Genomic DNA, 14,507 nt, shown 5'->3' with positions numbered 1-14,507 from the left:
GCCAGATAGATCGGGGTCCCTCCTAGAGAAGCGGCAGTAGCGAATTCGATCAGCACCCTCTCCCACCCTTCTTAGATTATTAGGAGTTTATTAGTATGGGGTTGCATCTGCCGCCGTGTCTTATGGTTTTATGTAGTAATCTATTTTAATTGTTAAGGGATTTTTACTGAGATTTTAACAGAAGTTGTAACCTGCTGCGAGCCTCTGGGGAAACAATACACAATAACAATCACAGTTCAAAGTATAAAATCTACAGACCAACTATCAAAACATGTTCATATAAACCATTTTGGAATAATAGTTTATAAAAGAGAAAAATCCAGATTATCAAATTTCATCGAGTTGCCATATAGAGTTTCTGATCTTACCCGGCATGTCACCTGTCAGAGAGGAGATAATTTAGCTTGATTGTATTTGACTGTCCAGGAAACCCATCTATGAAAGGGCTAATAATTTCCTTGCATATTTTACTGTAAAATGGACAGTTGAAAAATATATGCTGGATTGATTTAATCTCCTCTTGTGAACAGTGACAAAGCCTCTGTTTATAAGGTATTTTCTTCTATTTTCCTTCCAAGACGGTGGAAGGCAATGCCTTACTTCTGGCTAATGTGAATGCCCTTCTAGAACTATTGGAATGAATTAAGTATAGATAAGTGTAGCAGTGTATTTTGTGTTGTCAGAAGAAATAAACTCTGGTGATCTCAGCTAATTTTGCCCTTTCCATCCCCAAATTTAAAAGTTCATGAGGAGAAAGGCCAGTTTTTGAAGAACATCCGGGAGCATCTTTTGTCAGCTAGATTTGAATTGGTCATGCATTACTAGCAAAAACAGACCTTGAGGATTAAAACAATCTGACAGCCACTTAAAAATTGACAGCATACAGATTCTGGCCTCTACCCTTAATATGCCATTATGTAATAACAATCTCAAAAAAATGTCACTGAACTCTCTCTAGAAAAATAACAGAAGAGGGTAGAGGCCCTAAAAATGTGGCATACAGCAGTTGAGACAATACCTTAGCCTTGAACAATTTAAAAGCAGTAGGTTCAAAATATTCCCTTTGGGACTTATACCTTGAATAAAACTTTGTTGGTCTTGAAGGTGTCACTGGATTCAAACTTTGTTCTGCTGCTTCAGACCAAAACAGCTACCCACCTGAAATCTTTTATTCATACTGTTTATTTATTCATGCTGAGTTAAAGCTTCCAGAATCTATTGTTTCCCTAGCCTTTCACAAAGCATCATTTATTTAAATCTGTCCCAGTGTTGAATGGGGCATCCGCTATTTTGTGACCACTGGCACTAACTTGGTCATTTTAAGACTAAAAGGGTTGCAAATACATGATTTCACAGAATTCAAATGTAATGCATACCTATTAACATTTTCCCAAGTTTAAAGAGAGGGAAATAAGCTGTAACTTCCTCAAGGCATTAAGGAGTACAAAAATGGATTCAAGAGTACCTCAAGGTGAACATAATATCCAATGCAGCATTTTTAAAATTCTATTTCTCAGTTAAGATCCATTCCTGATTATAATCAGCTATCATCCCTGCCCAAACCTTGGATCTATAGAATGCTATTTAATGAAACACTGCAACACTAATTTAAAACGTCTGCTAATACTGCTAGCAGAATCAGAGAATCATAGAGTTAGAAAAGACCTCCAGGGTCATCTACTCCAGTGGTCCCCAACCTGCGGGCCGCGAAGGCCATGGCGCCGGGCCACGGCTCCCTCTCCCCGCCCCCCCGCAGTAAAAAACTTCCCAGGCTGCAAGCTTGCGGCCCGGGAAGCTTCTTACTGCGGGAGGGCGAGGAGAGGGAATCAGGCCGGGCCGCGCATCGTGCATGCGCGGCCCGTGCGGGCGCAGCCCGATGCGTGGGCGCGGCCTGTGCGGGCGCTGCCCGCAGGGGCTGCCTAATGTGTGGGCGTGGCCCACGCGGGTGCGGCCCGTGGGCGCAGCCCGATGTGCGGGCGTGGCCCGCACGGGCCCGGCCCGATGCCCTGCCGGTCCCCAGCCTCAGAAAGGTTGGGGACCACTGATCTACTCCAACCCCCTGCACCATGCAGGACACTCACAACCCTATTGCTCATCCACTGTAACCTGTCACCACCTTGAATCTTCACAGAATCAGCCTCTCCATCAGATGGCTATCCAGCCTCTGTTCAAAAATTTCCAAAGATGGAGAACCCACCACCTCCCGAGGAAGCCTGTTCCACTGAGAAACCGCTCTGTCAAGAACTTCTTCTGGATGTTTAGACAGAATTTCTATTGAATTAATTTCATCCCATTGGATCTGGGCCGTCCCTCCAAGGCAAGAGAGAACAACTCTGCTCCATCCTCTATATGACACTCTTTTAAATACGTGAAGATGGTTATCAGATCCCCACCTCAGTTGTCTCCTCTCCAGGCTAAACCGAACAAGCTCCCCCCAAGCTTTTTTCATCCAAACCCCTCACCATCTTTACTGCCCTCCTCTGGACATACTCGTTTGTCTACATCCCTCTTCAACTGGGGCACCCAAAACTGAACACAGTACTCCAAGTGAGGCCGAACCAGAGCAGAGCGAGGGTCTGCAGAGGAGACTAGATTCAAATGGGTAGCCGTGTTGGTCTGAAGTAACACAATAAAATCAGAGTCCAGTAGCACCTTTAAGACCAACAAAGATTGGTCACGCCCTGAATAAATCTTTGTTGGTCTTAAAGGTGCTACTGGACTCTGATTTTATAGAGACTAGGTTGCTGATTGTTGCCGTTGATTGTATTGGGTTTTATGTTAATTTTATACTTTTATGTAAACTGCCACGAGCCAACTGGAGCAAGAGTGGGGTCTATAAATCTAGTAAATAAATAAATCTAGCAGTATGCGAAAGTGGAGATGAAGGAAGGTACAAATAGTATATTGAGGGATCCTCTTTATAACAGCCTCCTTCCTTTTTACTGACCTATCCCATGAGCAGATTTCCACATCAGGGTATCCAGCTCTGGAAGGTGCGCAGTCAGCAAGAAAGGAGAGTCTCTGTGCCTTTATGCAGAATGCCTCTGGGATGACAATGGTCCATATAGTCCATTATCATACTTTACACAGAGGCGAGTCTATCAGGCATGACAGTATCGTTTCCAGTCTTTAATTTTATGGGCTTTATTTCAAGAGACCTTATTTTGACTCATCCTACCTCTTTTCTGCCCTACATACACCTCTGCACGACTCAATCAAAACCAAGCCCGCAAGGCGGTACCAAAGCAGTTTCCTCTTAACGTGCCTCCGATTATATGGCTGTTGCCTGAGCTCGTGCGCTAACGGCTTGGCTCTACTGCGGGGTTATGCTCACTCCATAAGCAATGGTTTCCGTGACAGGAATGTTTTCTTGCAGTTCTGCTTTTTCAAGAGCCCCTATGTAAACACCGCCTGCTATCAAAGGCCTGGGAGCCCCGTGACATCTGGAACGCAACCCCCTGGCAGCGGGGAAGCACGGCGACCCTCACGACCGCCTTTCGAATGCCAGCCAACCATCAGTCACTTCGTTAGAGGCAGGAAGAAGTGGCCGCTTCGCTCGTGCTTAAAGGACCACTTATCCCAAAGTGCTTTGCGCGGCCACTACAGGATTCTTTTAAAGGTGGCATTTGTACACAGGATGCTGGGAATTGTAGTGAGGGATTAAAGCGAGTTAAAACCCAGTTTTTTGCACCTCCGCTTCGGCGACCCCTCCCCCTCCGCCAATTTTTTTTCTTTTCCTGAGCTGGAGAATGCAGAAAGCCTAGCGTCTTTACCTTGAGATTCAGAAATCAAACGACACTCCCGCAGCTGCTACTTTATCCGAAGCAATCTGCCGCTAGGCCCGCCGCTGTAACCATGGCAACAAGGACGCTGCGGACTCTCGCGAGAGAGGAGTAAAGCGAGACTACGCTTAGACGTTCCGCGACTTCAGACGTTCATTCCTAGCAAAGCAGGGCGCTGTGGACGGCCGGGGCGATCTTTCTGTTCGTTTCGGCCTCTGCGGTTGCCACAGCTACCAAAAACAAGATGGTTGCTCACTTGTGTGTGTCATTGCTCTACCACCACAAGGTACAGGTTAGGAGACTACTCCTATTTGCTGCTGGCCATCCTGCGCAAGGTCTAAACTGCTCAGGATGCCTTGGAGGGAATTTAGCCTTCAGGGAGGACCTGGCGATCCCCTAGAATTGCAGCTCATCTCCAGGCCACAGGAATCAGTTCCCCTGGAGAAAAAGGATCCTGGCAATCCTAATAGAGGCATATATATTTTATGTATTTCTTAAGATTAGATTTCTAAGCCACCCCCTCCCCCCAGCGCACAAATATATAACTACAATGTTTAAAACAAATAAAATTTAAGAATAAAATTAGTTCAAAAGTAGGTAAGAAACAAATTAAACATTAACCGCAAGAGTTTCTCCACAGCAGCTATGGAGTCAGGCTGGTCTGGTGATTCATGGATAAATGGACAGATGAAATTATTGGGGGCATAGGTAAAGGTAAAGGTATCCCCTGTGCAAGCACCGAGTCATGTCTGACCCTTGGGGTGACGCCCTCCAGCGTTTTCATGGCAGACTCAATACGGGGTGGTTTGCCAGTGCCTTCCCCAGTCATGACCGTTTACCCCCCAGCAAGCTGGGTACTCATTTTACCGACCTCGGAAGGATGGAAGGCTGAGTCAACCTTGAGCCGGCTGCTGGGATTGAACTCCCAGCCTTATGGGCAAAGCTGTCAGACGGCTGCCTTACCACTCTGCGCCACAAGAGGCTCTCTTGGGGGCATAGGCAGATGTTAATTTTGGCCTCAAACAAAAGCCTGGTAGAAGAGCTCTTTATTACAGACACTGCCAACTCCAGTAGGACCCAGATGTGCTCCAACAGCTCATTCTATGAGTTAGATACCAGAACAGAAAATGTCCTGGCCTTGGTTGAGGCCAGACATACCTCCCTGAACCTAGGGACCACCAACTGGTTGGTATTCCAGGAATGGAGCATTCTTCATGGGGTATAGAGAGGTGGTCACTCAGATAACACAGGGCCTGGACCGTGGATGACCTTATGGAGTAAATACCACAACCTTAAATTTGATCCAGAATTGAACTGGGAGCCAGTGCAGATGTTGGAGCACCAGTCAAATGTGTGCTTTCCAGGGTGTACCTGTAAGAATCCTGGCCACTACATTCTGGACCAGTTGCAGTTTCCTGAATAAAGCTCATGTAGAACGAGTTACAGAAATCCAATCTAGAGATGACCATTGCATGGATAACTGGCCAGGTGTTCCAGGCTCAAGGGCAAAATTGGTAGGCCTTACATCCATACCTGTTAGGAGATTACAAGGGAGGGGAAGGGCAGAAGTAGAAAACCAGGGGAAGGTTACATCCCCAATTACAATCCCACATCCAATTTTGCTCCCCATCATTGACTAGAACAGTATCCGCTGGGAACTTGATTTCTTTCCTCTCGGTTGATTTCCAACTGTCAATACAAGGCTAAGGACTTTCTAGCCTGTTACCAGTCTACTTGCCTTGTATTTAATGCTTGTAAACCACAGTGAAGGTCATTGATCCAGAGAGGGAGTTAAAATCTTCAAAACAGAAGTGCTCATTGCACCATTAATGTGGTGAAAATGTCCATTTTGCTATATAAAGTTGATTTAAAAGATAGAAGCCCACTGATATAGCAAGAGTTTAATAAAATTACACGAGGTTTCCTGTAAGAATATAACTGATTTCTGTGCCTTCTACAATTTAATACTCTTTTCATCCAAGGAATCCTCTGTGGAGACACTCCAGTTTTTAAGTTGATATGGTTACAACCAACAAGCTTACAGCAATATATTGTACAAGCAGTAACATCAGAGCAACTCCAGGTATGCAAATGCACCACCAGGAACTAAAAGAAGTATCAACAATCTCTAGAAGAGCTTCAATTCAGTGAACCAATAAGCATATATATTAGATTAGTAGAAAAGTATTACTGATTTTTCATCACTTGATCATCATGCCCATTCTCTCTGCATTTACTTTCTATCACATCCTTAGAGGTTGTGCCACCTAGTGGGTTTTTCTCAAATTGAAGTATTTTTGTAAATTTGTAATAGACAACTAGCAGCCTCAATAGGCCAGATTAGCTTGAACTCATCCGAGTTTGGAAGCCACACAGGGTCCTTAGCTAGGAAGCTGAAATGAAGACCAGGGTTGCCATGCAGAGGACAGGAATGGTAAATTACCTCTATTCATATCTTGCCTTGAAAACCCCATAAGTTGTCATAAGTCCGTTGCAACTTGAGAGCCCTTTAATATTATGACCACTGCACCTAGAGTCCCCCCCCCTGCAAGTAAACATTTCCACCAAGATAAGTCATTGTTTGGGGCTTTACCCAGCTGCCTCTAATCCAGGTGGTCATGTTCTCCCTGCCCGTTTGCCATGTCACATCTCTCCAGAGCTTAAGCCAAGCTCATTGAGTTGCTGCTAAAAATTTCCTCTTCCCACTCTGTGCTGGTGAAAGGAAGTATAATGAAGTCTCCTGTTGTGTGAACAAAATGTTCTGTTTAGGAAAAGCAGGGATTTTTTTCTGTCTCAGTGGAGAAAAGGCAGAACGTGGGAGGGCTCCTAATGGCATAATACAAGTTTTCCATACTTCTATTTCTGATTCTAGATATGGGAACTGAACTTATACTAGAATATCTTTTATTGAGATGTGAAATATAAAATTTTGTATTCGTTCCTGTATGATAGCTATAAGACCCATACATGGAGGAATCTCTATAATGCAACTCCATGGGATATATGCATAGCAGCCATGCCAGAGTGCTTCAGGTAACAGAAAAACAGAAAACTTCCTTCCATATCTATACCTAGTCTTGCCTGTAGATAATGTGAAAAGAAGAGAGGAGTGTCAGAAAAGCTCTGCTATACCCTTCAGGCCTTGCAGTAAGTCTCAAGGCCATCTAATTTAAGATCATAGCAGATACCAAATTTCATCAAAAAAAGAAAGCAATGTAGAGAAAAAGTATGAATTATCTTAGGTGGTCAATATGATGAATATTTCTTGCTGGCTTTTGTCCTCTAATGAAACCTTATGATTTCTAAAACATAATAAACCAGTTTCCACATCAGTGAGATATAATTACCGATTTGTCTCCCCAATTTAAGTAAGAAGCAGAAGCCATTTGAAGGAAAATTTGAGAGAGGGAGATTAAAGTTTGCTGCTGAGTATTAGAAAAGGAAATAAATTATTTAGACCTCACTCCACTCTGGGTAGCATTTAGAGTGATAGTCCAATTAATATTGAAGCAGACAAAAATATTATAAGTAGCACTGTATTTAAATATATTTTTCATAAACATCCAGCATACATTTAATGAAGTATTTTTTTTATTCCAGAAATTAGTGCAGATTAGATTGGCCACTTCCACTGATCAGCAGGAGGTTCTTCAACTAATGGCTCCCATGGCCGCCACTGCACCATTTTCCGGGCTAGAGAGAGCTCATTTTCAGCCTGTTGATAAAACATAAGTTAATTTTGAAACTTGCCCAGAAGATTCTAATTTCACTGAATTAGTGGGTTGAATGCGGAAAGCAAACACTAATTATTTTGCATAGCTCCCCCATTAGTAGACCTTTCTGACTTGGTAAAGACTGTAGGATGTGTGCTAATAATTATATGGGTAAAGAAGCTCCGGTGGGGAGATGAAACTGCGTCTCTTGTCTCTAATTAATGAAAAACGGGCCCCTCAAGGCGGCTGTAGCCGGCCAACCTTCAGGCCACACGTGCAGTGGCGGAGCTAGTCATCCCAGAGGGCAAGGGGTCTGAGGGCGTGTGCTCTCAGGTAACCCACCCCTTTGGGCCCCGCTGCCTTTACCCGTCTTGCTGCCCCTTCAAGACCCCAAAAATGAGAGAGACTCTAAGGCTGCTGCAGACAAATGTCGTTGATGGCTTTGGACATACAAAGAATCACACTGTTTCCAGCCCTCGACCCCTTCCTCTGTGCTGTAGCCCACCACCTTGTGTGTCTCCCCTCTCCTTTCATCCTCCTGTGTAGCCCCCCCTCTTTTTGTATAGTAGAGCCCCCACCTTCCTTCCCTGTTCCCCCTTAGCCAGGGCGTCTTCCTCTGCCAGCGACTCTTTCTTTGGTAAGAATCCCTTCTCTGCAGGATTTTGAGGCTTGTGACTCACTAGTCCCTCCTGAGAGGACGTGGGGCGTTACGTTTGGCTCCAAATTTTCCCCCACACTCCCCTCCCTTTGGGCTGGCTAAGACTTGTCTTCTGGGCAGTCTTCCTGGGCTTTCCCCCAGCTCTCTCAGGGAAGTGAGTGCCTCTCCTGCTCCTTGCCCCTCCTGGCTTGGTGAGGCACTCTTCCCCGGCCCATCCTCCCCTCTGCTTACTCTGGACCTGTACGGTGCAGCTGTCAGCTGCCGGGTCCCAACGTCACTCCTCGGACCCTCCCCTGTATATTGGCACGTCTCCATGGTTGTGCCCCTTTTCCCCACTCCGTTCCAAGTCCAGCTGGGGTAGGTGCTTGCCTGTCACTGGGGATTGTCCGTGCATGTGCAAGTGGGCCGGAAGCCTCCATGGCATCTAGGATAGGTTCCCTGTGCCTGGCGGGAGTCTCTGCAGCAGCTGGGATGGCCCCCGCATCCCTGGCCGGACCGGACAGGGTGGCTATGTTGGTGCAAGGGCTCAGCTGGGCTGAGCAGTGACCGGGCCAGTGCACCGCAGGTCGCTCCCCTTGGCAAGTCACAGGCAGGGCAAGCAGCAGCCGGGCCAGCACGCTGCAGGTCTGCTCCCCTTGGTGGCTAGGCTACATCTGCCAGTGCCGCACAGCTGTCTTGTGGCAGTGGGCGCTCTAGGGGCCAGCCCAATCAGGGAGCACCCAGCTTTGCTGGGTGTGTCCTGATTGGTTCGCAAAGTGTGTCCGGCTGGAAATGGAGTCTGGACATGCTCCACCCACCATGGCTCTGCACAAATATATATAAGAACCACTAAGTGTTAAGGATATATAATGTAGCATTTTTTTTGCATTTCTGAAAAGTATCCCAAATGTGGAGGAACAGTTTGCCCTCTGTTTTGTTTCAATCGCTTATTGAAGAATGGTTACCTATCAATCTAGCTATTAGGAAAAACAAGCTGCGGGCTCATACAGAAGCGGTGTGGGGAGAGGGCTTGCATTTGGAAATCCCAACCCAGCTTAAAAATATCTTTCCTTCCAGGACTCTAAACCTGGGGAGATATGAACAGAACAATTTCTCTCATTTTAATTGGCTCAACTGCTTTCAAAATTCTATGCCCACTGGAGTACACTCAGTTCTTATCAGATAGATTTTGTCCCTTTTTGGCTAATTACAACATTGTTATTTTCTGTGTAACTAGGGATTCCTTTCCAATATGTAGAAAAAAATACCTTGTTTTTGTGTGTCCCTCTTTCATGTGTCCTAATTTCATTAAATGCATATTGTAGCCCTTAATGAAGGGCTATGATTCAGTGGCAGAGCATCTACTTGGTATGTAAAAATTCCCAGGTTCAGTCCCTGACACCTCCACTTAAGTGTCAGGGAGTAGACATTGTGAATGATGTCTGCTTGAGACACTGGAGAGCCTCTGCCAGTTTTAGCAGACAATGATGATCTTGATGGACCAATAATCTGATTCAAGCAGCTTCATGTGTTTATGAAAAAAAATCATGCCCACCTCCTAACAGGCACACAGGACCAGCTGTTTTACTACTCTATATTAACAGCAATTATTTTGCTGTATTGTAAAGAATAAATGTCATACTTAAAACAATAAGCTTTCATATTCTTTTTTTACAGAAACAAAAAGACATTAATTCCCAACCCAGTAATCAGGACATTAAAATGAAGTGTGGGATTCCCTTGGTTCTCTTACTACTATTATAGGCAACACAAAGAAGCTACAATACACGTCAATTGTTTGCACTTAAGCATTGTCCAAGCTTACCTGCAAAATCACTTCTTCTATCTGTCCACAATTTATTTTATTTTCTAGTTTTTGCACATTAGGCTCCTGCAGATTTAAAAAAGTTAAAGGCTCAGACCTGTTCTACTGTACAAGTAACATATGCTGAAAGAAAAAAATAACATAAGGAAACAAAGGTCCTCACAAAATACAGAACAAAACTCCTGAAATCTATGGTTACCAGTGACATACATTCACACATTTTCATCAACAAACAAATAGTTCAGGCTACTCTCTCAGCAATGTTGAAGATTTTCAAGGGCTTTCCGCCTAATGTCATTATTTTCAATAAAGGGTTTTGTTAACAATATAAAATCGTTTCAATATTGCACCAGTAACATCTTCCAAGGTCTTCTCAATACACCTCTTCTCCCTGAAATATGTATACAACCCACTCCATCATCTGATCTGGTTCCTTTTGGACTGAGTCCATCTAATAGGAAAAAGGGAGCTTTATATTTTTTTGAGACAATAATGAGCTAAAGTTAACACCATTCTCCTGTGAAAACAACTAAGATCTCAAATCCCCTTTTATCAATATTAAGTTACTATTTAAGGGAAATAATTTTACATTCAGAATATGCCAATTATTTTGAAACACACAATATGACAAGAGAAGGGGGGGGGGGTAACATGCCAACTGAATCATGCCATTTGAGTTTAAGTACTTACTGTTTTCACCAGTCCAAACCGCTCATTTACAATTTTCTCTGTATAGATCCTGTAGGCAGCATCTCTGGGTACACTCTGCAGAGTGGTAATAATTTTTGTGTACAATATCCTCAGGCGCTGAAAAGACCACACAGCATTCAATAAGCAACAGCTTTAAATTGGCTATTCATACTTAGGCATTAACACTTGAAGACTACCATGAATTACACTGATAATACCAACTGTAGAATCATAGCGTTGGAAGGGGCCATACAGGCTATCTAGTCCAAACCCCTGCAGGATCAACCTAAAATATCCATGCTGTCCAGCCACTGCTTAAAGACTCAATGAGGTAAAGTTCACCATCTTCTTAGGAAGCCCATTCTTCTGGTGAACTACTCTGACTCTGAATTTTTTCCCCTGATATATATATAGCTGATACCATTCTACATGTATTTTAAACACATTACTGCAGGCTAACCTCTGCTGCCAAAAGGAACCTTTCCTGTAAGTGAACCTTTCAAAGACATAAAGAGAACAATCATATCCTCTCTTGACCTCCTCTACTCCAGGTTGAACATTCCCAAGTTCTTCAGCCTTCCTTCATAGGGCATGGTTCCCAGGCCCCAGATCATCTTTGCTACTCTCCCGCAAACCCTCTCAATGTTGTCCACATCCTTTTTGAAGTGAGGACTCCAGAACTGCATACAACACTCCAGATGTGGCCTGACCATTGTGATACAGAGGGACTATGACATCTTGTGATTTTGACATGATGCCTCTGTTGATACAAGACTGCATTTGTTCTTTACTGCCACATAACACTGTCTGCTCATATTTATCTTACAGTCCACAAGTACCCCAAGATCTTGTTCACACACTGCTACCCAGAAGAGTGTCTCCTATCCAGTATGCATGCTTCTCATTTTTGTGACTCAGATGTACTCTCATCCTTATTGAATTGCATCTTTTCATTTGCCCACTTTTCCAGCGTGTTCAGAACTCATTGAACTCCACTAGTACCTTCTGAGGTGTTAAGTCCCTCCCCCCAAAAAGTAGCATTCTCTATGCAAGTGCTGAACATACACTTATCTCTGCTGAAACAAACAAACAAACAAACAAACAAAAACATCCACTTTAGTAGAACTTCCCTACTTGGTCACCTGGAGGCACATCATACCACCTCAGGCAACTATTTAAAATAATCATCAAATCTCTTTTTATATTAAGGTTAGTAGCACTACATGCAGCCTAGAATGCTAAAAGTATTTTGATTTAAGCTTCTTTTGGTAACTGAATAATCAGAATGTAATACCTGTCTATGGTAATAAATAACTATTAACTAATAATTATATAATACCCACACTAGCATTAATCAGTGCCAGTCCAACACTTGTTTCTGCATTAAATCAACTTCAAGTAAATAGGTATTTCAACTCTAAATTTGTTCTTCAATAGATTTATTTATAAAACTTACATCATGTGGAGCTTCAGAGACAGCAAGTCCCACAAGCCCAGTAGTCTGCAGACATTAAAGAGAGAGAAATACACTCAATAAGGAAATGAATTACCTTAGTAATTGCTCAATTATTGTCCTCCAAAATGCAAAAACTTTATGTCCTCCAAAAAGCACTTTGCTCTGCCAACTAGAACAGGCTGGTAATCCCCAGTCCTTGAGACACAGACGTGACCTCAACCAGGGCCAAGGCTTTTTCAGTCCTGGCCCCAACCTTGTGGAACAAGCAGCTGGAAGAGCTGAGGGCACAGGAGCTCTGACAGTTCCAAGGGGCCTTCAAAACATGTTTGGTTGGGTCCAATAAACAATAGAACATGAGGCATCTGGCCCTCCTCCTCAAACTCTCCTCCCGAGTGCTAGGTGAGATTCTATAGGTCAAAACAACAGTGGTGAATGGTTATAGTGGGTTGCAATTTATGATTACTGAGCATTGCAATGTTCTAATTGTGCTTTTATTCTTTTAACTGTTTGTGGAACTATTGTAAGCTATGTTGCGAACTGCCCTGAGCTGGCAGAGCCAAAAGGGATATAGAAATCTAATTATAAATAAAAAATTAACCTATGGGTGGTCCCCACAACCAAAATAATACAATATTCTTGCATGGACTTTAGGCTGTTAAATCCAGGGACCTATACACAGGATACAAGGGATTATAAAGGGATGTGTCAGGTTTTAAAGAGTGCCACTGAAAGTTCAGGACAATTTTGGATTTGAGTGTTATCTAAAATTACCAACACGAGACATCAACATACATATCAGAGCTCTATGAAAATACTAAGGAGTTATAAATGGCATTCAAAATGAATGGTGTATATATGTGTAAACATACATATACACACACACACATATATATTAATTACCTTAGTGATTGCTCAATTATTGTCCTCCAATATGCAAAAACTGATTATGTCCTCCACTGAGCACTTCACTCTTTGGAGGATATTATATATAATCTTTTGCAGGGAGAAATAATGAAGGATATGGTGGTACTTGATTTGTGAGCCACCTCAACAAGGGGTCTGGATAGAAGGCATATACATTTTCTTTATGAATAATACCTGTGTATCTGTGTTATCTGCTAACCGTTGACGTAGTGCACAGGGAAGTTCAAGCTGCAATAAACCTGTTAACTAGTAAGGTTCTTATATTTGGATAAGTTTTACACAATTGTAGAGAGACACAAGTAGCCCTTTACTAGATGTTGGTTTCTGGGAACGCTGCCCCAGGATACGTATACCTGACGTTCTTAGGATGGCTGGGATGGATGAAGACCCAGAAAACCCCAAGAAAGCAGACACGGAAAGTGTGCGGGGTTCGCGGGGGGGGGGCATGGATACCTAGGATTCCCCTCTCCGCAAGGCTTCACTGTCTCAGCCAAGGGTGCTTGCACTCGACAGCTCACGCCTTGATTAAATCTGTGTTGGTCTTATTGTCTCAGCCAAGTAAATGACCTTCCCTCCCCCAAACGTTTCCCCTTCCCCGCTGCGCCCTCACCTTCTTCAGCACCCCAGCCATTGCCACTTCTACAGCCGGATAGGAAGCGAGAAGAAACAGGAATAACGTCGCTTTGGTCTCACCGTCCAATCACAAAAAGCCAATGAGCAACTCAGTACGCATGCGCAGCCTCCTGAATACGGAGGGGAAACGAAGGACGTTGAAGTGCGCATGCGCCCGAATAATAGCACTTCGATCGCAAGGTGCAGTGGAGGCGGAGCGTCACTCATATTCTTCGGTTAGAAAGTTTGCATAGGGAGGGAAAGGCGCACGGGGTCCGTCTGTAGTACAGAAAATCCTTGGCGACTGTTTGAAATTTAACTAGAGTGTTTCCCTTTGATGCAGCTTTTTTTTAAAAGGTAGCTTTAATTCGCTGTGCTCTTCCACTTGGAGGACGTGAATACTGTTTGTGCTTGAAACATCAGATGTTGCAAGTAGCTGTGTTGGTCCAGGACGAAATCCGGTTCCTACCTCAGCCGCTGCAATGCCTTTTATTAGCCAGAACCCAGATGGCACAAATTAGTATTTGTGACAAATAAGTATCAGTCGTAGCTTGAAACGCCAGTGGTGGAGTATTTCAAGGCAGACCCGGGGCGGTGGCGTTATTTCAGGAATAAACTGCGAGGTGGTGGTGGTTTAACAAAATAAATAAATTGCAAGCTACTGACTTACCAACTTCTGCCTCATGCTGATATGTGTCGATCAGGACCCATAAACTTAACTCCGTCTTGCAGTGCTGATAAAAAAGAAACCGGACTGCGGGGCTGTGTAACGCGTGTCCCTCCCCCCGCCCAGTATAGGGATAACCATAGGCTTGCCTAACGCAAAGGCTTGACACACTCTCACACTACAATATAGGGGTAGTACGGG

General features: G+C 43.9%; 2 protein-coding genes across 4 annotated transcripts in view; both read right to left on the bottom strand.

The window, feature by feature from the left end:
* IQUB (IQ motif and ubiquitin domain containing) overlaps window positions 1-3,902 on the bottom strand; it is a 34,522-nt gene extending 30,620 nt beyond the window's left edge. The window contains exon 1 of one of the 2 annotated variants that reach the window (XM_077338355.1): window positions 3,774-3,902. The gene's annotated coding sequence lies outside the window, so the exon portion shown is untranslated. Of the gene's footprint in view, window positions 1-3,178; window positions 3,525-3,773 lie in introns of those variants that run through there. The other variant, XM_077338356.1, reaches the window with a different exon arrangement.
* Window positions 3,903-7,302: 3,400 nt separating this feature from the next.
* NDUFA5 (NADH:ubiquinone oxidoreductase subunit A5) lies at window positions 7,303-14,493 on the bottom strand. Of its 2 annotated transcripts, none has more exons than XM_077338364.1 (5): window positions 14,310-14,493; window positions 12,104-12,148; window positions 10,648-10,764; window positions 9,958-10,023; window positions 7,303-7,497 (listed from the first exon to the last, which is right to left on the bottom strand). In XM_077338364.1, the coding sequence occupies exons 1-5, from the start codon at window positions 14,322-14,324 to the stop codon at window positions 7,396-7,398; spliced, it is 345 nt and encodes a 114-aa protein (XP_077194479.1). In that variant the 5' UTR covers window positions 14,325-14,493; the 3' UTR covers window positions 7,303-7,395. The 2 variants fall into 2 exon arrangements, with proteins under 2 accessions (XP_077194479.1, XP_077194478.1); XM_077338363.1 differs by lacking the exon at window positions 14,310-14,493 and adding an exon at window positions 13,638-13,779.
* Between the last annotated feature and the right edge of the window lie 14 nt (window positions 14,494-14,507).

Source organism: Paroedura picta, chromosome 5 (genome assembly GCF_049243985.1).
Source record: "Paroedura picta isolate Pp20150507F chromosome 5, Ppicta_v3.0, whole genome shotgun sequence".
Classification (NCBI taxonomy): Eukaryota; Metazoa; Chordata; class Lepidosauria; order Squamata; family Gekkonidae; genus Paroedura; species Paroedura picta.
This window is presented reverse-complemented; position numbering and strand designations above follow the sequence as displayed.